This window comes from Argentina anserina, chromosome 7 (genome assembly GCF_933775445.1).
Source record: "Argentina anserina chromosome 7, drPotAnse1.1, whole genome shotgun sequence".
In the NCBI taxonomy this organism is placed as follows: domain Eukaryota; kingdom Viridiplantae; phylum Streptophyta; class Magnoliopsida; order Rosales; family Rosaceae; genus Argentina; species Argentina anserina.
The window spans coordinates 12,698,654-12,723,421 of record NC_065878.1 but is presented as its reverse complement, the minus strand read 5'-3'; the positions used below and the strand labels follow the sequence as shown (position 1 = coordinate 12,723,421).

The following is a 24,768-nucleotide window of genomic DNA, read 5'->3' as shown; positions in this document are numbered from 1 at the left end:
GATAGCGGTTCTTTTGGGGGCGTTAAACTCAATGGGACCAATTTCCGTAAATGGAAGCGAATTATGGCAGCTCATCTTCGAGGCATGCACAAAATGGGCCATGTTACCGGAATCACTAAAGCTCCAAGTACTGATGACATTGTTGCCTATACTAAGTGGGACGACGATGATGGTCTTATCATGTCAGTTTTGTGGAAAGCTATGAATGACGAGATCGTTGATTTGGTGGAGGCATGTAACACTGCACAGGCGATCTGGGAGACATTGGAAGGTTTATATACTAATGACTCTGATTTCATTCAGGTTCATGAGTTAATGTCCACAGCTTTGGCAATACAGCAGGATGGACAACCAGTGTCGCACTATTTCACAAAACTCAAAAATATTTGGACTGAAATTGATGTAAAACATCCTTGCATGATCAAGAATCACGAGGATATTGTTTGGTACCAAAAGGAGAATGAGCTTGAACGAGTTCACCATTTCCTGAAAGGTCTTGATGCGAAGCATAACAGTGCGAAAGGCGAATTGCTCCGAAAGACCGACCCTCCTAGTCCCCTCACCGCTTTCACATATATCTGTAAGGATGAATCACAACAGTAGAGTCTTCTTCCCACACCCGTCACAGTTTCCAGCCTTACTATTCATGCTCGATCCCCAGCACCACCCCTTCCGCAAGCCACTTCAGCTCCTCTTCATCAGCAAGGACCACCACCAGGCTTCGGGAATTTGCCCCGCCCTCCTTGCTCTTATTGTCATGATACTAACCATGCTCGTCCGACCTGTTGGAAATTGTATCCACACCTCAGGCCCAAGAGGCCTAATTATCGTCCCAAAGCGAAAGCAGCTATTCAGTTAGTCCGGGAACCTGATATCTATGGTGTGGTTAGGCATGATCATCATACAGCGGGAAACGCTCTACCTACCGCATCCATAGCTCGTCGTGGTAAAATTGGTATGGCTTTGAATATTTCTAACTTTGTTAGTTTTGATACATGGATTATTGATTCTGGTGCATCTGATCATATGACTTATGACAAATCTTATTTTATGGTATTGTCTGCTCCACCTGTACCCTATGTTACTAATGCTAATTGTGAGGCATTTCCCGTCTTAGGGAAAGGGTCAGTTCATATTACTCCCACCATAGAGCTTCACAATGTGCTATATGTACCCGCTTTATCTCATCATTTGCTCTCTGTTCCCCAATTAAACACTGACGCTAAGTGTTCTGTGACATTTTTTCCCATGTATGTGATATTTCAGGATCTTCTCACCGGGGAGTTGGTTGGTCGGGGGTATCTGAGGGGCCGGTTGTTTAATCTGGATCAGACGTACGCCGGAGCAAAACCAGGAGCACAATCTCGGACCGCTTTAATCTCCACTTCTGACAAGCTAAGTGAAGTTTGGTTATGGCATCGTCGCTTAGGGCATCCATCTTTTCGTGTTATGAAACAATATATGCCTACTTTGTTTATTCGTGTCGATGAGTCCATTTTACGTTGTGAGACGTGTGTTTTGGGAAAAAGTCATAGATCTACGTATTCCCCTAGTACTTCTCCCAAACGTATTCTTCCTTTTGAATTAATTCATTCTGATGTTTGGGTACCCTTCAAAGCTCCTACTGTATCTGGGATGCGGTATTATGTTTCATTTATTGATGATTGTACTCGTCTTTCATGGATTGTTCTTCTCAAAACTAAAAATGAGGTTTTTTCAGCTTTTCAAGCCTTTCATTCCACTGTTAAAACACAATACAATGCCACTATTAGGGTTCTTCGTTCTGATAACGGGGGGGGGAATATGTGAATCGTGTCTTTCAGGAGTTCTTTCACACACACGGGATTGTTCATCAAACAACGTGTCCTTACACACCTGAGCAAAATGGGGTTTCTGAAAGGAAAAATCGTCATTTACTTGATATGGCTCGGTGTATTCTTTTTAGTGCACATATGCCTACATATCTTTGGGGTGATGCTGTCATCACTTTTGCCCACCTCATTAATCGTCTTCCCTCTTGTGTCATTCATGGGAAGGTTCCATATGAGGTGCTTGCTTCTCATGTCTCATTACCCTCTTTTCATAATCTTCCTGCCCGTGTTTTCGGTTGTGTTGCTTTTGTCCATCTTTCACATCATCAGCGGTCTAAGTTGGATGCCCGGGCTGTTAAATGTGTGTTTGTTGGGTATGGAGGCCATCAGAAAGGATATCGATGCTATCATCCACCTACCAGGAAGTACTATGTCACTATGGATGTTACTTTCTTTGAAGATATGAGCTATTTTACCTCTTCTGATATTGCTCTTCAGGGGGAGAATTCTTATTTTGAAGAGTTATATCATGAAGAGGGGGAGCCTAGTGAGCCAGTGACAGGTTCCGTTGAGATTACCAATGTGTCAGCCCCACAGGAACTACCAAAAGATGACAACACAACTACCCCTCATGTCTCCCGTATTACCTCTGACCAATGCTCTCCTGGTACAGAAGATCCTCCTGGTACAGAACCTCACTCATCTGAGGTTAGTCATTTTATTGGGGCTAATACTAGTGAGGATAATAGTAAACAATATGTATTGCCAAATAGGTCTACTCGGGGTCAGCCAACAAAAAAATATGAACCTACCCTTCAGGCTAAAGCTAAGTATCATGTAGCAAATTTTATGTCTACCAAAAGATTGTCTAAGTCATATGAATCATTTGTGAATCAAATATCTACTGTATCAGTACCTAACAAAGTGCAGGATGCATTGAGAGATTCAAAATGGAGAAAAGAAATGGAAGAAGAGATGGAAGCATTGCAAAAGAACAATACTTGGGAGCTTGTATCTACACCACATGGCAAGAAGACTGTGGGATGTCGCTAGGTGTTTACAGTAAAACATAATCCAGATGGGACAGTGAGCCGATATAAAGCACGCCTAGTAGCAAAGGGATTCACTCAGACATATGGCATAGACTATGATGAGACATTAGCACATGTTGCAAAAATAAACACTATTCGGGTATTACTCTCTTTTGCTGCTAGCTTAAACTGGCCACTTAGATAGTTTGATGTTAAGAATGCATTCCTTCATGGAGAACTTACAGAGGAAGTATACATGGATCTTCCCCCCGGATATATGACCACTTCTCCGAGTGACGTTGTGTGTAGATTGAGAAAATCTTTGTATGGTCTTAAACAATCACCTCGTGCTTGGTTTGGAAGATTCTCACAATTTATGAGGAAAATTGGCTACAGACAGAGTAATTCAAACCACACATTATTTCTCAAACATCAACAAGAGAAGGTAACAGCCCTAATTATATATGTTGATGATATGGTAGTTACTGGGAATGATACTGTTGAGGTGGATAGATTACAAAAACAGCTAGCCACAGAGTTTGAGATGAAGGACTTAGGTACACTCAAGTACTTCTTGGGCATTGAGGTAGCCCGGGGAAATGATGGTATTTATCTGTGTCAGAGGAAGTACATCATTGATCTACTAACAGAAACAGGTATGTTGGATTGCAGTCCCATTGATACTCCTATTGAGCAGAACCATCGGTTAGCAGAGTATCCAGATCAAGTGCCGACTGGCAAAACTCGTTACCAGAGGCTAGTTTGACGTCTGATTTATTTATCACATACTAGACCAGACGTTGCATATGCAGTAAGTGTAGTGAGTCAGTTCATGCATAATCCCAGTGAGGACCACATGGATGCTGTTGTAAGAATTTTAAGGTACTTGAAGTCAGCTCCAGGAAGAGGAGTAATGTTTTCTAATCACAAAAATATTTTTGAAGTTTGTGGCTTCACAGATGCAGACTGGGCTGGAAATATTACAGATCGGAGATCCACATCATGGTACTTTACCTTTGTTGGGGGTAATCTTGTTACATGGAAGAGTAAGAAACAAAAGGTGGTAGCTCGATCTAGTGCTGAAGTAGAGTACAGAGGTATGGCTCAGGGAGTATGCGAATTGTTATGGCTTAGAAACTTGCTACAAGATTTGGGTATTAAACCTAAAAGTGCTATGCAGCTGTACTGTGACAACAAGGCAGCTATTGATATTTCACAGAATCCTGTACAACATGATCGTACAAAACATGTGGAGGTTGATCGTCATTTTATAAAGGAAAAGCTAGACGCGAAAATCATCAGTTTTCCTTTTGTTTCTACAGAAGAGCAACTTGCCGATATGCTCACAAAAGGAGTATCTAAGAAAGCTTTTTATGACTCACTTGGCAAGTTGGGCATGGTTGATATGTATGCACCAACTTGAGGGGGAGTGTGAGTGGAGAGTAGTAGGTGAGGGAATCACGGTAGTGGAATGTGTAGTGGAGAATGTAGTGGAGATCACTTTATATGTGTATATATAGATGATTATAGTGTAATAATATGAACAAGCAAGTTTAATTTCCTCTCTTCTAAGAGACTAGACCAAACTGGGTTTTCTGCTTCTCATGTTTTTAGTTGTGGTTTTTGCTTCCCTGATTACCTGAAAAGATGCAGTTTCTAAGTACCACATTAGTTGTTTTCTCCTTCCCTCAGTATTTCGATTCTTGCAATTTAACCAGGTTCTATAAACATATCGTTCTGTGAAAATATATATATACAAGGCTTTTCACATAAGGAGGTCCTCATCTTAGCTTAAGGTACGGATTTTCATTTTTGACCAACTTTTCAACCGAGTTTTCACATCTTCACATTCAAATATCTAGGTAATAACGTATAGATCATCTCCACAAAATTTCAGCCGATTCCATAACCGTTAAGGTACTCATAATTTCGATTTTCTACTCAAAATATGAACGGTTCAAGTTCAGCAAATTCAATACGTCCATTGGTTTTGATTAGTTCGATACCTTAACGATCATGAAATCGGCTGAAATTTTAGAGTGAAGCTTCACTCTAGGGACTATATATATATATATATAATTTGTAATGAAATATGCTGATCAAATTGAATAATTGGAATTAGAGAAAATAAACGACTCTTAAATGCAGAAGCTCAAATCCTTGTCTATGAGCCAAAGGTGAAATTCTAAGGTTTAATAGTAAGAGTGTAAGACACTTGTCTGTTACTTATATATGAGGAGCAATATTGTCTGTGACGTTTCTAATACTTTTGTTCTTCATATACATATGAACAGAATATTCCTCTTGCTTTCTGTCTCAATGAGAAGAAACTGGATAGAGCGATTTTAGAGAGTTGCCAGGGGTCTTGGGATGTTAAAGTTTGTAAGAGTGGTGATGGAAAACTTTACTTCAAAGACGGTTGGCTAGAATTTGTGAACCGTCATAGCCTGAAAGTTGGAGAATTTCTTGTATTTGAGCACAAAGGGAGTATGGTCTTTAAGGTGGTAGCTTATGATTTAAGTGCTTGTGAAAAAGAGTATCCTTTCCATACTGGTTCAATGGTTAACGGTAGGATGACAGCACCAGATGAATCACAAAGGGATGAGCATCCTCGCGGTTACAATTCGCAAGGTGGTTAGATTTAGGTCATTTAGCACAGTATATGCAATTCTCTTAAATTTCTTCCTCATTTTTTTCATGTCCATCTCTTATTTTGATGATTGTTGATGGGATGCATATTTTTTTCCTTAGGAACTCATACCTTCGAGGCAATTATGAAGCCATCCAATTGCGACAACCCTTATGTGGTATGTTAACTATGTAATGTTTCTTCAATTGTGTTGTGGAACATCATTACATACTCGTGTTGATTACTTGATTGTCATGTTAATTTCAAAGTATTCATTCAAGCATATACTTCTATTTTAGTATGGATTTTCTAGTGGCAAGCCAATGCAGATTGTCAGTTTAGAAATCTTTTAAATTCTTCGATCTAGCTAAATCAAGGTGTTGAATGTTTATGACAGAATTTACCTATGTCATTTGTTAGAGCAAATGGCATTGCTCACAAATCCAGCGTGACTCTGAGAGATCCTTCAGGAAATTCTTGGAAGGTGAACCTAAAACAAAAGAAGTTGATGGAAAGTGTCGCGTGACAATGGCGAGTGGGTGGACTGCGTTTTATAGAGACAATAAGCTGAAGGATGGAGATGTCTGCATATTTGTGCTCCATCAAAATACAGCAGGCTCCACAAATGCTGTTGTTGATGTCAAGATACGTCGCTATTGATCATATTAATAACTATATCAGCATGTTTGATGTTTTTTTGGTTTGTGTCTGAAGTCTGAACAATATCATCAAGCTTGTAGAGGGTAACTTAATGGTTTAACCTTCCACTAATCTGTGCTTGAACTACCGATTGTTGCCATACATTGCTCATCTCTATCGTTTCTCTTTTATATCCAGGTCTCAATAGAGTGCTGGTTTCTGTATTTGGATCTATGTTGAATCTATGCTTTCAATTTCACATTGCGATTCTAAGTGCAGAGACAATTTCTAATAAGGACCATCTTGTTGATGACTTGTTGAGAACCTCTTTAATTCACACACTTTTCAATCTCATATTCACATCTCGGTCGTTTAGTTTTTAGATATATATGAGTAGATCATCCATGCAAAATTTCATCAAAATTGATAATCGTAAATACATTCTTAAATGTGATTTAGTGATTATGGACTGGAACGGTTCATGTTTAATAGTTTTGGTTCGTTCTTTTCAATTAATCTATTTTGATACTTGTTATCATTAAATTGACTGAAAATTTGTATGTCTAATATATTATTATATATCTAAAATCTAAACAATTGAGATGAAAAAATATGACAAAAATAAGTCTAATTAATAATTACTTAGAGAGTCTTCAAAGCTCATTGGAAAATCTCCTTCTAAATGCAATTCAAATTGAATTAAATCAGTGGCTGAGATATATCGAAAGGAAATAAAAGACACTCATGACTCACCGTCTCACCTGAGAGATTCACTCCCGTACCATTGTTTTTGTAATAACCTGATTTTTCAGAACAATTTTGGATTGCTTTTAAATTTATAAAATATGTGAGAGTCATTAAACGTGTTTGTGTCGCCTTGCGAGGACGGATAAATTGAAAATGGAAACGTTATCGGAACGTTTATTTAGAAAAACGTAACGTTACCGCGACGTGAGAATCGACTTTTTCTCCGTTGCTCGTTTGTCAAAACTTCCTTTACGAAAGTTGTAAAGCTCGTCGATACGAGTTCATGAACACGTCACGCATTCTAATCGGATGTCGTATGCAAAAGTTATTAACGGTGGAAGTAGTTTCCGATTTTAGAAACGGGTATAAATAGAAAATTATTGGAGTTAGGGTTTCCATTTCTGGAAACCCTCACCCCGCGCCTCCCTCTCCCATTTTCCCTCTTTCTCTCTCTCTCTCTCTAACCCGAGTCTCTCTCCCTCTCCGAAAAATCGATCGCCGATCTCCCTCCTCCGAGTGACGTGTTCCTCACCGCCGGCACCAACGGCCTCGCAAGCTCGACACAACTCTCCTCCGAGCCCGACGCGATCCAGCTCACCGCCGTGAAGCCTCACCGCGCCTCACCGAACCTCACGCGACTGGTCTGAGCTCTCCGACGAGCTCCAGTGCTTCCAAGGCCGAGAATAGGTGAGGTTTCGATCCAATTGATGGTTGTGATGCTTTGTTGTAAATTTGTGATTGTTTTGATTTGAATTGGAGGAGATCAGAGGTGGAGGAGGAGGGGAGGTTACCGCCGCCTTAAGCGGCGCGTGTGAGTGCATGGAGGGGGTAGGAGGCGGCGTGAGACCGTGGGGAGGAAGAGAGGGAAGAAAGGAGGAGATTAGGGGCGGCGGTGGCGTATTACGCGCCGGTGCTAGGATCGGCGCGTGAGCCCCACGCGCTGCCACAGTGAGTGTCGCGTGTACCCCACTCGCCGTACGTGGCGGCGCATGAATAGTGTTTCCGAGAAAAGTAAATTGTAAATTTATTTTTACATACGGTGAATGTAAAAAGTAATTTACGTACAGTAAATGTAATTTTTATTTACATTCGATAAATGTAAATGTAAATTACTTTCAGTAAATGTAAAAGTAAATTCATAAAGGTAAATCAGTCATTATTATTTACTGAGACAGTATTTACATTTGAATAGTATGCATACGTACAGAAATACGTAAACAGTATGTACGCGTACAGGAATACGTAATCGATGTGTATTTGTACAGAAATACATGAATAGTAAATTCGTGAACAATAATTTCGTAAAACCATAAATTGCTGAACAGTAATATATTATTACTGTTTCGGCATTTAAGGTTTATGTAACGATTCTAAATTCTTTTCTTATCTTTTCAAAGTGATCGATAATTCAAGTAAAGGAATTACTTTCGGAATCGCGGAATTACACTCGGATTATAAGGTGAGTAAAATCTCACATTTACGAATCTACCCTTGCGGTAATTCGGGATTTATGCAGAATTTTAAAGAATGAAATATGACATGTATATGATATAGTGGAATATATATTTGTATAAATGGTAAATAGGTACATATATATAGTTTGCTATATTATATACTGACATGATTTCGTCGTGATTATGTTCATTTAGTGATGAGATTTATATATCGAGCATGTGATTTGATTTGTACAATATGACATGATAATTATTATACGTGGTTTTAACATTGAGTATTGTTAAAACGTGTTTTATGTCTTCGGACGAGCTTATGTCTTCGGACTTGTTTTATGTCTTCGGACAAGTTTATGTCTTCGGACGTGTTTTATGTCTTCGGACGAGTTTTTATCTTCGGACGTGTTTATGTCTTCAGACGTGTTTGGCATGTCGGAACCTAGCCTTTGGTCGGGCGAAAGTTACGATTCAGTTAGAGCTCTAGTCTGTCTGTCGGGATACTTCGTATGAGGTAACATATGGGTTATCGGCTTATGAGTATCCATATATTTTTGATGTTGGATGACAGATGGTTGTCCAATATCGACGGCGTACTACATGAGGGGAACAGAGGGGTACCAGTGCTCATGACTACCCGTATTATAAATGCATCTGGGTAAACAAAGGAGTTGCCCAATTCTCATGAGTACATATATTTTCACGTTATTAGACAACCAGATGGGCAATCTAATGAGTCATGAGTGCATTTATATTTGTTGATTTGTGGATTTTCGTATATATTGATATGCGAGTTGTATTGTTGTTTTACTCATACGAGTTGCAAAGCTTACCGGGTTCGTGTTTACAATCCCGGTGCACCTATTCTATGGTGTAAGGGATAACTCCGCAGGTGTGGATTAGCGGAGATCGACGGACCGCTCAGAGGACTTGAAGTTATTTATTTTCATCTTGTGGTGAGGATTTTGTGTGGTTTTGTTTTGTGAGGATTGCACATTTCCATTTGTTATAATGTCGAATTATAAATTTGGTTTGTAATAATCAGTTGACTGAGTTGTATTTGAACTCAGAAATGATCCGCTGTGGCATTTAAAACGGTTTTGATTCATTGAGATTGTTTTAGTGTTTTTCATGACTTCGAAATTTGAGTTTTTATGCTCGAAATTTTAGGGTCGTGACAGTTTTGTTCTCTCTGTCATTCAGATGCCATATGAATTTAGTGACTTACTGAGTTACTAATACAACTAAACCAAAAATTTCATGGCCACCCCCAAGAACCATAATACAGAATTCCAGATCATGTATTCTAAATTTCAAATGTATAGTTTAAACACTTGTTTAGCATGTGCTGAACCCTTAATGCTTCTCATAATACGACTCATTGTTAGTTTGCTATATTTTATATAGAACCATTGCACTTCAGTAGAAGTGATTCTTCCTGTAATCGATATTCCATGCCTGTTCTGATTTGGTTTGGTTCTAGAAGACTTGACACTGTTAGTTTTTATAGTCTAAAGCTCGTCAATTAGGGTCTCCTCCTCTGATCGAGATTAAGACATTTTTGACTATATATATATACTTGCTAAGGTATTCGAGAGTATTAACACTTACACAGTGCACCATTGTCAATTAGGGTTCTCTCTCGTTGTCCATGGTACCATAACGACTAGGGCTCTATTTTGTTGATTGCATAAACCCTAAACTCTATTTATATTCAATTAATGGTAGCTTAAATAGTTATTTTCTTAAACTATGTGAGATTCAATAAGATTTGAGTGCATGATCATTCATTTTACTTCAACTTCCCAATCATGAACAATTCGAACTTTCGAAGCTTTAATTTGGATTTACGAGAAATAGGTTAATCGAAAAAAGATTGTACCATACACAAAATACCATGTCACGCTTTTCAATTGCTTTTTCAGTTATACATAGCCTCCAGTTTCTTCTCTTCTCTTCACCGGCGTCTGAACAAAGCTGAAAAAAAACTCAATGACTTTCTCGGCAAGTCTCCGCCGCAAATGGTAAGACAACCCCCAACTTTCTCTCTCTCCTCTCTCTTTCTCTCTCATCCTCTTCGCATATATTAACGATCGCAAATCTTCCTCAGATATGAATTTCCTCAAAGGCCTCGTCGACTCTTTCGGCTCCGTCTTCTCCGAATCCTCCCCCGCCGCCTCATACCCAAACCCTAGCGCCGCTCCCGATTCTTCCGCCATGGACGGCGGTTCGGTGACGAACGAGCGCGTGGCGTACAAGCTCAAGGGCTACTTCGATTTGGCGAAGGAGGAGATCGCCAAGGCTGTTAGGGCTGAGGAATGGGGCTTGGTTGAAGACGCCGTTGCACACTACAGTAGTGCCCAGAGGATTCTAGTCGAGGCCAGCTCGACTCCAGTGCCTTCTTTTATCAGCAACAGGTCTGTCGATTTTACCCTCAGTTCTTTCTGGATTCAATTGCATAATGTTGAAGTTGATATGTTGATTTTGATGTAAATTCGGGGTAGTAATGAGATTTTGGAGTAGGTAGAATTATAAAGGTTGATCATTTATGTATTTCTGAAAAAATGCATCTTATGTCGAAAAGGCGAAATTTGGGGTTAATACTGCTGTTAGTGAGCTTTGAATAACGTTTTATGCTGCTGTTTGGAAATCTGGTGGTAGTGGTTGGTTTTTCGTTTACTCCCCGAGGCATTAGGAATAGGTTTTTGTGATCCTTTTTGAGATTGTTGGCCTTGTGGGTGGTTGCATTGATGATCTGATTAAATTGATGGGGGTGGGAAACCAGTAGGATTATGAAAGAGGTGGAAAGTAATCCGTTTGCTGTAATTGTTGCTGTATGGAACCTCGTTCTCAGCTTAAGCAGCTAAATCATTACTTTTATAAGTTTGCACATTTTCCCCTAGGAAGAATTTGTTTCTACTTTACCACCTAAAGTGACATAAATAAAGAGTGGAGCAACCTAAACTGTCTTTACTTCCAGTCAATTGTGATTATTGATGATGTGATGCTCTTCTTTTGTGGTCTTAGTAAAATTGTGTTCTTTTGTGGCAGTGAGCGAGAGAAGGTGAAATTGTATCGTCAAAAGATATCAAAATGGCAGGGTCAAGTTTCAGATAGGTTACAAGTTTTAAGCCGACGTCCAGGTCATATTTTCTTCTCGTTCAACTTAACTGGTGTAATCAAACTTCTGGTTACAATGTAGTACTTTTGACTTATATTTCTTCTTTTTTATGTTTCTGTCCTCAATTCAGGTGGTATGTGCATAAGCAAGGTATGCTTGTTCTAGCTGAAGAATCTTATTTATATCCCTATTTCTGTTCTTTCAAACTATTAATATGGTTAGACAGATGAATAATAGTATTATTTACAGCATTTAATGTCTACTCACAAGTACATTTAAAAAACTGAGTGTTCAATAAGATTCAAGATTTACTGTATTGCATGCATTTCTAATGATTTGAAATTTAATGTTTCCAGGGAACCGTAGCTCCTGCACGAACTGCTGCAGCTACACCGACTACATCAAATTCACGAAATCATGTGATACCCAAGATTCTTCATCCCAGTACAAGCATGCCAGCAACACGGAGTCAGACCAATAATATTGTAAGATCAAAACCTGTGCAAGATTCTGGATCAGGTTATGATGAAAAATTGGTCGAAATGATAAATAGTGCCATAGTGGATAGAAGTCCTTCAGTAAAATGGGAAGATGTTGGTGAGAAGATTATAACATACCTGTTTTCTTGTGTATATTATATTTCTTTGTTGTGTGTTTGTTCAGATTACCAAATTGCTCATTTCAGTTTCTCTGCAGCTGGTCTTGAGAAGGTGAAGAAAACTTTGATGGAGATGGTTATTTTACCAACTAAGAGAAGAGATTTGTTCACTGGCCTTCGAAGGCCAGCTCGAGGTGATGTTTTTGTAAGATAATCACATCCATATTAATAATAGAGAAAGCGCCTAAGAACTTGTCTTATGAATAAAGTTGCTTTCTTTTTCAGGTCTGCTTCTGTTTGGTCCACCTGGTAATGGAAAAACCATGCTTGCTAAGGCAGTTGCTTCAGAATCAGAGGCTACCTTTTTCAATGTATCTGCATCTTCACTGACATCAAAATGGGTGTGTCTCTGACCTAGTGTTGCGTAATTTTGTTGTATCTTCTTCTCCTCTTCTTTTGGCTACGCCTCATCTAGCATTTCTAATAAGTTTTACTTGTTTTGAAATAGGTGGGAGAGGCTGAAAAGCTTGTGCGGACACTTTTCATGGTTGCTGCATCCAGACAGCCATCTGTAATTTTCATGGATGAGGTGTGCAATGTTTGTACAAACCTAGTTTTGGATTCATTTTCAACAGTCACAGCTTCCCTGTCTCATCCTATTGGTTCTGCTATTTAGTATGCTAGTGCTTGCATGTACTTCTGAACTTTATAGTTGTTTAGGAGAAGTTACATGTTTGAGTATTTGTTGGATTAATTATTTCATATTATTAATAGTATATGGATACTAACAGTAGTCTGGCTGATGCATAGCTTCTTTAAATGTTTGTAACTGAAGTATTTGTGTGAAGATAACATAGTCATAGTCATAGTCTAGTCTCTTTGGAATTAGTACACATGTCACTTCTATCAGTATACACTCAACCTGCATAAGCCGGCAATAACAAATGCTTCTGTGATTATCTGTACTATTTCAACCTTCATCATCATCGTCTTTTTCATATTTGAACCCTGCTCATACTTGGATTTAGGATTTATGGTTTTTTTTTTTGGTGTTTTTTGATCCAGGAGGATCTTACGCATGATAGTATAATATAATTAATATATTATACTATATTATTTAATTAATTAAAAAAGATAATATAATATTAAATTTATTATATTATCTAATTAATTATAACCATTAAAACTTTTACGGTTTTAAAACATTCAGTTTTAAACCGATAAAAGTTAAAGGTTTACATTCATTGAAGAATGTAAACCATTTATCTTTTATGGTTTATAATTCATTTGTTATTTTTAGTTTCTATTTTAGGAAATCTGTTTTCTATATAAACAAACAGATTGTAATGAATTAGAGAAAAGCAATTAGAATCAGTTTCTTAATCAGCTTCAATCTTCTTCTTTCTCCCGTCTATTAATTAATTATCCTCTTGTATTAAGAAGTCCACTTCCAAGAGAAGTAGCGACACTTCTATTTCCTACGAAAGTTCTATCTCCTAGAAGTTTTGGATCACGTGGTATCAGAGCCCCAGATCAAAACGGGGTAAAGGTGGTTTATGGTCCTAACTCGCAGCCGACGTAGAACTTCTAAAGAAGAACTTGTAGGTCCTTTGCTCGTTCATCGAAAGCCAAGGATAAAGAGAGGAACAATGACAGGGGAAGTTCCAAAATTAGATGGTGAGGGTGAACGTATCACCAATCTTGAACGACAGGTGGAATTGTTATCTGCATCAATTTCTGAGCTTGTGGAAAATTTGAAAGCCTCTAAACTTCCACATGCATCGCCTTCCAAAATAAAGGTTGAAGATGACAGTGAAGAAGAGGAAGACACAGGTGAAAATATCGCCGGGGATACAGGAAATCAGAAGAATCCTGTAAGTGCCTTAAAAATTGATTTTAAGGTAGAAATTCCTACATTTAACGGTGTTATGGATGCAGACAAACTGGATAATTGGATAGACACATTAGAAACATATTTTACCATACATAAATATTCTAATGTCGAAAAGATCCAATTTGCAAGCTTGAAACTCTCAAGCCATGCTGTTACATGGTGGAAGTCATACCGAAAACGGTACAACGTTGCAGAATTGACATGGAGTAGGTTCAAGAAGTTATTGAGAAAACAATTTTATCCTGTTGGATATGAAGAAGAAAGATGGTACAGATGGCAGCACTTCAATCAGAAATTTGGTCAATCGGTACAAGATTATACCTCTGAGTTCCACAACCAAGCTTTGGTGTTGGATATAGATCTTGACGATTATGAAGTCTTCATGAAATACATCGGAGGTCTTGCCGATTACATACGGAAAGAACTAAAATTGTTTTCCGTAGAATCAATTGAAGAAGCTACAAGCAAGGCCATTGCCATTGAGGCCAAATCCAAAAGGCTTGACAGGAAGGACGACAAACAAACAACTGCAAACAAATCTGATTGGAAGAATAAAGGCAAGCAGATCAATGATGGACCAAAACAGAAGAACTACTGTGAACACTGTCGTACCAGTAAACATGTCACAGACAGGTGTTGGATACTTCATCCTGAGTTAAAACCCAAGAACCAGAGGAATAACCAGGGAAGGAATGACAGGAAGGCCACATTGACTGTGCAACAGGCAGAAGAGCTTCCAGAGTTGAAGCAACCTGACACAACACTTGCCTTAATGACTTCACCAACAGAAGTTGCAGATGCCTACAACCGTGAAGAGTTGTTTCATTTAAACATTCAAGTGAAACAAAGTGTTGTACAAGCAATTGTCGATCCGGGAAGTCAAAAGAATCTGATTTCAGAAGCTCTAGTAAGGAAGGTAGGCTTAGAAACAATGCCTCATCCTAAGTCTTACCCACTAGGGTGGATTCAGAAGGACATTGACATGCAAATTACAAAACAATGTACCTTCAAATTTGTAATCACTAATCGGTATATCGATGAAGTGACATGCGAGGTGGTTCCGCTGGACGTATGCCAAGTTATATTGGGTAGTCCGTATCTTTGGGACCGTGATGCAATTCACTATAGAAGGCTTCGCAAGTATCGTATGGTGAAGGATGGAAAAGAGTTCCACATCAACGCTTGTAAGCCACAATCTACAAACACTTTATTGACAGTTAACCAAGCCAAAAGATTAGTTAACTCTTGTGGGCGGTTTGTTTTATTGATGATTCGACCACAAGAACAACATATTAATGTTGTTACTTTGTCAGCAGTAAGCCTAACACCTTCACAATATTCTGATATTGGAAAATTACAAAAGGATTTCAAGATACTTTTTCAAGATGTACAGGGATTACCACCGCGGAGAGCTATAGATCATGATATCCAGTTGGTAGGAGATTCACCTCTGCCAAACTTGAGTTTATATCGTACTTCTCTGACGGAGAGTGAAGAAATCAAGAAGCAAGTACAAGAACTTCTTGAACAAGGAGTTATCAAGCCTAGTTGCTCACCTTGTGGTTCACCAGTGCTCCTTGTACCCAAGAAAGATGGAGGTTGGCGCATGTGTGTGGACTATAGAGCACTCAATAAGATTACCATTAAGAATCGGTATCCACTACCGAGGATTGATGATCTTCTAGATCAATTGCATGGTGCTCATTATTTCACCAAATTAGATCTCAAATCAGGTTATCACCAAGTACGCATCCATGAAGAAGACACTTGGAAAACTGCTTTTAAGACAAAGCAAGGATTGTTTGAATGGTTGGTGATGCCATTCGGACTATGTAATGCTCCAGCAACCTTCATGCGGTTAATGAATGAAGTACTTCGTCCTTTCATCGATAACTTTGTCATTGTTTATCTAGATGACATACTAATCTACAGCGTCACATGGGAAGACCATCTTCGTCATATTGATGAAGTTATGAAGGTTCTGCAAGCGAGTCAACTACGGTTGAACGGGAAGAAATGTGAATTTGGGAAGCAAGAGCTTGTCTATCTAGGGTTCATTGTTGGTGCAGGAACGCTCAAAGTGGATCCAGACAAAGTCAAAGTTATCACTCAATGGCCTACACCCCGTTCAGTTACCGAAGTTCGAAGCTTCATAGGTGCATGCCAATATTTGAGAAAGTTCATTAGACATTTCTCTCTAATTGCAGCACCATTACACTCTCTTACAAAGGCCAATAAAAAATTTGAATGGTCAAAGAAACAAGATGAATCTTTCCAGTTGTTGAAACGGAAGATCACAGAGGCCCCAGTATTGGCATTGCCAAATCTGCAGAAAGCATTTGAAGTTGAAGCAGATGCATCGAATTATGCAATGGGAGCCGTATTACTTCAGGAAGGTAGACCAGTGGCATACCATTCTGAGATGTTTAGTGGACCGGTTTTGAATTATCCGACTTATGACAAGGAGCTTTATGCGTTGCATCAAGCAGTAAAACATTGGAGAGCTTACTTGTTAGGAAAAGAAGTCGTGGTTCACTCAGATCATAAGCCTCTTAAGTATCTAACTACACAGTCGAAGTTACAGCAAGCTCGACATATGAAGTGGATGTCTTACCTACAACAATTCAATATTGTAATCAAGTACAAAAAAGGGACGACTAATAAGTTGGCAGATATGTTATCTCGACCCCCTGCACCAATAAGTTCCGCATTATTGGTTGCAATGCAGATCCAACCTATTGTTCCTTCTGAATTTGCCAAAGGGTATGACACTGACGCTGATTTTAGTCCAGCTCATGCTAAGCTGCAACAAGGAAAGACTAGTGAGTTTCAACTGAAAGATGGGCTAATGTACAAAGGAAACCAATTGTGCATACCAGAAGATGGTGACAGGCTGCAGTGGATTCGAGAAGCTCATACTTCCAAAGTAGCAGGACATTTTGGAGTAGAGAAGACTTTATTGAATCTTCGTCGATATGTCTATTGGCCAAGGATGCACATTGATGTTTCAAGATACATAAGAGGTTGTGTTTTATGTAACACATCAAAGCCTTCTAACAGGAAGTTAGGGTTGTATCTTCCACTACCGGTACCTAGCCGACCTTGGGAGAGCATCTCAATGGACTTTCTTGGAGGATTGCCTAAGACCAAGTCGGGGAAAGATTATTTGTTTGTAATCGTGGATCGTTTTAGTAAGATGGTGATACTCATTCCATGCAAGAAGACTGTAACTGGCGAAGGAGCAGCCAAGCTATTTTTCGAGCATGTTTGGAAACATTTTGGTCTCCCAACATCGATTATATCAGACAGAGATAGTCGATTCTTAAGCCATTTTTGGAGGTCTTTATGGGGAATGATGGATACCAATTTGAAACGAAGTACTGCTTTTCACCCACAAACTGATGGACAAACTGAAGTCGTTAACCGAACTATGGTCCATTTACTACGGGGTTATAACTCCAAACACCCAAAAACTTGGGATGAAAGTCTCCCTTATTTGCAGTTTGCTTTTAATCGAGCAATTCATGGCTCCACGATGAAGTCTCCATTTGAGGTATGTTTAGGTTACTTACCTCAAAGTCCTTTTGATATGGCGTTCACTATAGGTGACAAGCCATTGAATGGAAAAGAGCAACATGTTCGAGCACAAAAATTCCTCGAACGAGTTTCAAAAATTCATTCAGAAGTGGAAGCCCAATTGAAACGCTCTCAGCAACGCTATAAAACTCGGCATGACAAGCATCGTGTTCCGTGTACTTTTCAAGAAGGTGACCTAGTATGGCTACACCTAGGTAAAGAACGGTTACAAGGTGAAGGAAAGAAACTCAAGCCTATTCGATATGGACCGTTCAAGATCATTAAACAAATAGGTGACAATGCTTTTCAGCTCGATCTACCACCATATATGCATATGTATTCGGTCATTAACGCCGAAAATTTAAAGCTCTTTGAACCATCTCTATTGGATGATGATCCCGACGAGGATACCCGTCTTCCTTCAGTTGATGACTTGAAGATGGAGCGAGAAGATCCATTAGAAGAAGACTGTATCTTAGAGCACAAAGTTCAAGAAACTCGGAATGGCAAGTATGAGACTTTTCGCATTGGAAGAAAAGGTCAACTTCCCAGCAAATCCAAGTGGTACCTACGGAACAAGGTCGTCCCAGAGTTTCCTCATCTCAACATACCTTGAACAGGAGCTCAAGGTTTCTAAATGGGGGAGCCATGATCCAGGAGGATCTTACGCATGATAGTATAATATAATTAATATATTATACTATATTATTTAATTAATTAAAAAAGATAATATAATATTAAATTTATTATATTATCTAATTAATTATAACTATTAAAACTTTTACGGTTTTAAAACATTCAGTTTTAAACCGATAAAAGTTAAAGGTTTACATTCATTGAAGAATGTAAACCATTTATCTTTTATGGTTTATAATTCATTTGTTATTTTTAGTTTCTATTTTAGGAAATCTGTTTTCTATATAAACAAACAGATTGTAATGAATTAGAGAAAAGCAATTAGAATCAGTTTCTTAATCAGCTTCAATCTTCTTCTTTCTCCCGTCTATTAATTAATTATCCTCTTGTATTAAGAAGTCCACTTCCAAGAGAAGTAGCGACACTTCTATTTCCTACGAAAGTTCTATCTCCTAGAAGTTTTGGATCATTTTTAATGCGTTTGGTAACACCAAAGTTTTACAACCGTTAAATTTGGCTGCCAGCTCTGGAGAAATGCGATATTGATTATGCATGTGCTTAAAGAAAAATGGAAGGTTATTGCATGCATGTTTCTGCTCTTTAGCATAAGATCAGCTGTCTAATGGTTCTGTTGTTTGTTTGTTGACAGATTGATAGTATCATGTCAACAAGGCAGGCAAATGAAAATGATGCAAGCAGAAGGTTGAAGTCAGAATTTCTAATTCAGTTTGATGGAGTGACATCTAATCCTAATGATCTAGTAATTGTGATTGGTAAGCTTTATATCTTACTTCAACCAGAGCCTGTGCATTTTAATAAATAGTGATGCCATGTCAGGACATTAAGATCAGTGTTGGCAGGCTAGCTTCAGTAATGCCAACTTATTAGACAATGCCCTTCCTATTTTTATTCATTGGAGTCTGCTAGGGACTTTGATCAAGGAAAATAAATTCACTTAAAATTGTTTCAAAAAACCCCAAAGATAAACTCTGTTCATCTTCCTTATTAGGCAATGGATAAAGTGAGCCATGGAAGAAGTTCTGGCCTATTTTCTTAGATGTTTTGAGGGCTGTTTTACTTTCCCAGTTCTGTTTTTTTATAATCCATTGCGTTCGTACCTAAACCTGAATGGACAATTAAATTATCTCTAATACTGTTTTTATGTTCTTGCAGGTGCTACTAATAAGCCTCAAGAACTAGATGACGCAGTTCTGAGGAGATTGGTATTTTTTATTTTCCTCTATTTTTCACTTTGGTGAAACTATGCTATGTCCATCATGTTCACTTTTGATTGCTTTTTTCTATTCAACTCACTGTAAAGTGAAACCCTGACAGGTGAAGAGAGTATACATACCTTTACCAGATGTAACTGCTAGGAGGCTTCTCCTAAGTCACAAACTCAAAGGCCAAGCATTTTCTTTACCAAGTAAGATTTGCTATCATCTTGTAAGTTGTAACTAATACTAGATCAATGAACCAATTCTTCCAGTTACGCTTGAATCATATCGTAATTCGTAGCTTAATATGGTAATTAGTCAACGTTGTAACTTGGGATTGTTTGTTACAATAGAGAGTATGCATCTTATATAATTGTAAGATAAAAATTTCCTCATGTAGAACAGTATGTGGACAATAATAAGGAACTTTCTTTTTTATTGATCTTATTCCATGCAACCAAAGAATGACTGAAAGATTGGTGTAGTTAGTGTTCTTACCAGTCATAATGTACTTCTTATTGCATATGTTAGGTGGAGATCTTGAACGACTTGCTAGAGACACTGAAGGTAAGAAAGTTTTTCCCTGTTATCTTCTTTTCTGATGGCACTTCTAACCCAAATTGAAACTTTTGGTACTACCAATATTGTTCCACTCACATGGTGGTTGGTAATTTACAGCTTCTGTCATTGTGGTGAAATTGACTCAATTGAGCCTTCAATAACATTCTGGAAAAATTATACAGGACTCTCTTTTGATTCAATTAAGCTTAAAATTTGTTACTTCTGTATACAGGTTATTCAGGAAGTGATCTACAAGCATTGTGTGAAGAAGCTGCAATGATGCCAATTAGGGAACTTGGTGAAAATATCCTCACCATCAAGGCAAATCAGGTATTATACCTAATTATATACAAGCACTTCTTTTATTTCCCTGCTCCGAGGAAATGGCTCATTAGATAATTTTTGTTTTCATGGCCTGTAAACTACCAAAGACTCTCCAGAAAGCTGCAATATTTCTCATTGATGTCAATCTGAGGCTAATCTAACATTTATCTGGTTATTAGGATAAGGTTTGCTTTTGATGTTGGCCTTCACTGTGAAGTGCTTTACCAAAAAAAAAAAAACTATTTTGATCTCATTTATTTAATCGTGCTTATACATGTTTACCAGGTAAGACCACTAAGACTTGAAGATTTTCAGAAGGCAATGACTGTAATCAGGCCAAGTTTGAGCAAAAGCAAGTGGGAAGAGCTTGAACAATGGAACGAGGAATTTGGGTCTAACTGAATGCCTATCTGCCATTTTCCTATACCCTATATTATCACATCAGTCCTGTGTTTATTTTGCCACAAGTAGAAACATCATGCTCTATAACTCAGGAGGCAGAGTGAGGAAGGAAGGAAGGAAAGGAACAAATGGAAAGCCTATCTTAGTTGTGTAAATATCACGCCTCAAACTGGACTGCCTGGGGCATTCTTTGTGGTCTTTTGACTGAGAATTGAGGTGTAATTATAACACTAAATGATGGATAATGATTATTGTACAAGCTGTATATGGGTTTAAAAAAAAAAACATGATCTGAAATATAAGCGTAATATCAAGTTACGATCTTTTTCTTGTTCCTGAATTGCTATTGTAACGACAAAACAAATCGAAAATGATAAAAGCCACGACCGCCCTCCAATTTCTCGCGGCGATATTAAAAAGCGCACACAGAGTTCAATAGTTCATCTCATTTTCTGTAATACCCCCAAATTCAAATTTCCAATTTTTCACTCTGAAACTTTTCAAATTCCTCAGTCTCTCTCTCTCTCTCTCCCTTCAACCCTTTAAAACCTTCTCTCTTCAGGTATGTAAACCCTCTCTAATCTTCCTCTTCTCTCTATGTCCTGGAATTTCCATAATTGCTTCTTACTGGTGCTTAGCTAAACCTTAGAATTACTGGTTTTTTTTTTCTTGTCTAGGTTTTAGGGTTTTGAGCTTGATTGATTTTTAGGTCATGGGAACGTTGGGGAGATCTACCGCCCTAGCTGAGGGCTCCGGGTCGGGTTCTGGAGCGGTTAGGTTTGAGGTTGGGGATGAGAAGACGACAGCGGTTGATGACTCCGGTGGGACCCGGGTCGGGCCGGGGATGTCCGGTGGGGAGCTGGTTAGGTCGTTTGTTGAGCTGGTTCACACTGTGGAGGCTAAAGTCCCGGTGGGGATGAGCTTCGGGGAGCTCGACACGTGTATGTCGAGGTTCAGAGGGAGTGAGAGTGTTGGGGATGATGATGATGAGAGGAAGCTGGTGAGTGTTGGTTCCGAGACGGCGGAGGAGAATGGGAACTCCTGCGGCGAAAACAAGGCCGCTGATTCCGGGGTTGAGGAGGAGAATGGGAATAGTTCTTGTTCTGGTGTGAACGACGCGGCTAAGGAGAATGGGAATGTGTCTGCCGATTCTGGAGTGAACGACGGTGTTGAGGAGAATGGCAAGTGTTTGGATGAAATTGGGGGAAATGAGGTGGTTGGGGCTTCGGGTGCAGGCAAGAGTGAAAATGGTGAAGACGAGGTAGGAGAAGAGGCGGGAGATGGAGGATATGAGTTTTGTGTTGGGGATTTTGTGTGGGGTAAGATTAAGAACCACCCGTGGTGGCCGGGCCAGATTTGTGATCCTGCAGATGCATCTGAGCATGCAGCCAAATTGAAAGCCAAGGATAAACTTCTTGTAGCATACTTTGGGGATGGCACTTTTGCGTGGTGCCATCCGTCGCAATTGAAGCCCTTTGAGGAGAATTTTGTGGAGAACTCCAAGCTGAGTAGCTCCAAGGTTTTTGTTATTGCTGTGCAGCAGGCTGTGGATGAGATTGGTAGGCTTGTGAGGTTCAAGATGAGTTGTGGTTGCATGGGTGAAGAGTTTCCAAGTGGCAGTAACCGACCCTTGGCACAAAATGCTGGAGTTAAGGAAGGAGTTGACATTCCTGAAGGCCGAGTTGGGAAGTTTTTTGGTCATCTATCTCAGCCGATTGGCCTTCTTGCTGAATTGAAACGTGTTGCACAAGTTGCATCCTTGACTAGTGTTCTTGAGCTCAATGTATTGAAGAGCTTGCTGTCTGCCTTCTACTATTCGAAAGGGGGCTATGAGTTACCTGTTTACATTGAACCCCAGCTAATTCCTGGTCTTGAAGATGAGCAGAAGATGGTGGAAGTCCCAGTGCAGTGGCCATCTGATGACAATCTGTCTTCTCCCGTTGGCTCCAATACGGAAAATGCTGAACGTAGTTTGTTGCATAAGTCACCGCCAAGTATAGAAAATAGGCAGCCCCATAATAGGAAGGAGAAGAGCATTACTGATCTTCTTGCAGAAGCCAATGATGTTGACTTTAAAAACAAAGAAGGTGTAACCTCGGAGAAACATGGGGTATCATCCAGACGGAAGAAGCAGAAAAGTAGTTATATTCATGGTGAGGCTATGTTGGCTTCCGAATCAAGTAAGGAAAAAGGCAAAGTCTCGGGTTTATTGGTCAAAGACAATCAAGCTGATGCGAACTTGCATGAAAGGGGGTCCGGGAAGAGAGACATTGAGAAGAAACAAGTTATGAAGTCTGATGAGCGTACAAAAAAGCGAGCTGCTGAGACAGAAGGTGAATCTGGGAAGAGGGACATTGAGAAGAAGAAACTAGTTTTGAAGTCTAATAAGTGTACAAAAAAGCAGACAGAAGGTGAATCTGGGAAGAGGGACACTGGGAAGGAACACGTTATGAAGTCTGATAAGGTTATTAGAAAGCAGGCTGCTGTGGCACGAAGTTCAAAGAGAAGGAAGCTAAATTCTGTAATTAAGTCGTTGGGAGAAGACAATGCCAAGGCAGAGAATCTGCCTGTCAATGGACGTGGAAAGAGGAACATCAACAATAAAAAAGATAAGCCTGAGAAAAAGCAAGCTCCTGAGCCACCAATTTCAGAGCTGATCAGAGGAAGACGAAAGCGTGCTGAAGCTCGGGATTGGAAGATTAAGGAGGCACAAGAGAAGGCTTCTCCTGCATCCCTATTTGTAACATTTGGCCCCGGATCCTCACTGCCTACCAAGGATGATCTTCTTGAAATATACAGTAAATTCGGGGAACTAGATGAAACTGAAACGGAGATGTTCTACACCAATTTCTGTGCTCGTGTGGCGTTCGTAATGAGCTCTGATGCAGAAGAAGCCTTCAATTATTCTCTACTCCACAGTCCCTTTGGAGCTTCTAATGTCAATTTCCGGCTCCAAAATCCCTCAAGTGCTTCCAACAAGACTCGTGAGCTGAGCGCATTACCTGAGTCTCCTCCAGCTAAGAAGAAGGGTCGCAAGACTGCAAGTAAGGCTTCAGTAGCTTCACAAAGACCTTCTGGTCAGCCATCACAGGTTGGTGTCATCAGGCATAAACTTGAGATGATCAGCTCAATGCTGGGAAAAGACTCGGTTCAGGAAGTGTCCACATCTAAATTGCAGAATGAAATAAAGAAGCTTCTTCAGGTGGTGAGCACAATGGATGAATCCTCGGCTTAGATTGGATACTGTTAGAAATAGACACATTCCCGGTTAATGTCGTATAGCTAATGATCCATATGTAGGTTTAGAGATGATGTCACAACTTCCTTTCCGGATGTTTCTGGATGGAGTACCCATTTCAAATTCCGTTCCAATCAAATGATATATTATCTATTTTGTAGAAACTGGTTCTACTTTATGGAGGGGTACTACTGGATGCCAATCATGCCTTGTTCTTGTCTATTTACTGGTGCCTTTACCTATCAATTTATAAGTTAACAATGAATCTGTTTTCTCATGTTGAATGGTTTTTTCATTATCAAAGTCTTAAAAGTACAACATCCACCACCCTCTGAGGAGACAGATGAAGTATCAGACCAGTCTGAGGCACCTTAAATATTCTTCGTCTCTATGGTTGGTTCCACGATGACAAGCGCATCTTCTTGATCTTTGAGTATGCTCCTGGCGATGAGGCTGCTTTTGAGGGAAAGCACTGACCTCACTGAGGAACGAGCACTACTTTAAGTTCCTCTCTAAACCCCTAAACCCTCTTTCTTCATTGCATTTTCTGTGTTGAGGAAATTGATGAGATTTTTTTCTTTTGTTTTTGGTGCTGGTATATAACTATATATCGTGCTTGACGCAGGCTTTGCCATAGTCATGAGAAAAATGTGATTCATAGGGACCTATGTTGCATGGACACGGACACGGACACGGCGACACGACACGGCGCGACACGGCAAATCTCAAAAACTCCTATTTCGACACGGCTCCGACACGGCAAAATAAAAATTAATTATATATATTTTTAATACATAAAATAAATTAACAATACCCCAAATTGGTAAACCTAGTCCTCTCTTTCAATTTCTAGTTCGATTATACACAAACCTAGTCCTCGTTTTAAAAATGATTTA

General features: G+C 39.3%; 3 protein-coding genes across 3 annotated transcripts in view; all 3 read left to right on the top strand.

The window, feature by feature from the left end:
- LOC126802972 (peptidyl-prolyl cis-trans isomerase CYP18-1) overlaps positions 1–24,768 on the top strand; it is a 101,397-nt gene that overhangs the window by 38,656 nt on the left and 37,973 nt on the right. The window lies entirely within an intron of this gene.
- Positions 10,188–20,917, top strand: LOC126802969 (uncharacterized). Its single transcript, XM_050530694.1, has 14 exons — positions 10,188–10,329; positions 10,416–10,722; positions 11,357–11,448; positions 11,557–11,576; positions 11,783–12,023; positions 12,123–12,218; positions 12,310–12,425; positions 12,533–12,613; positions 18,780–18,903; positions 19,304–19,353; positions 19,466–19,556; positions 19,879–19,914; positions 20,141–20,238; positions 20,518–20,917. The coding sequence occupies exons 2-14, from the start codon at positions 10,418–10,420 to the stop codon at positions 20,632–20,634; spliced, it is 1,467 nt and encodes a 488-aa protein (XP_050386651.1). The 5' UTR covers positions 10,188–10,329; positions 10,416–10,417; the 3' UTR covers positions 20,635–20,917.
- On the top strand, positions 21,111–24,061 carry LOC126802962 (PWWP domain-containing protein 3-like). The gene is made up of 2 exons (XM_050530684.1): positions 21,111–21,196; positions 21,344–24,061. Exon 2 carries the CDS (start codon positions 21,347–21,349, stop codon positions 23,867–23,869), a length of 2,523 nt encoding a protein of 840 aa, XP_050386641.1. The 5' UTR covers positions 21,111–21,196; positions 21,344–21,346; the 3' UTR covers positions 23,870–24,061.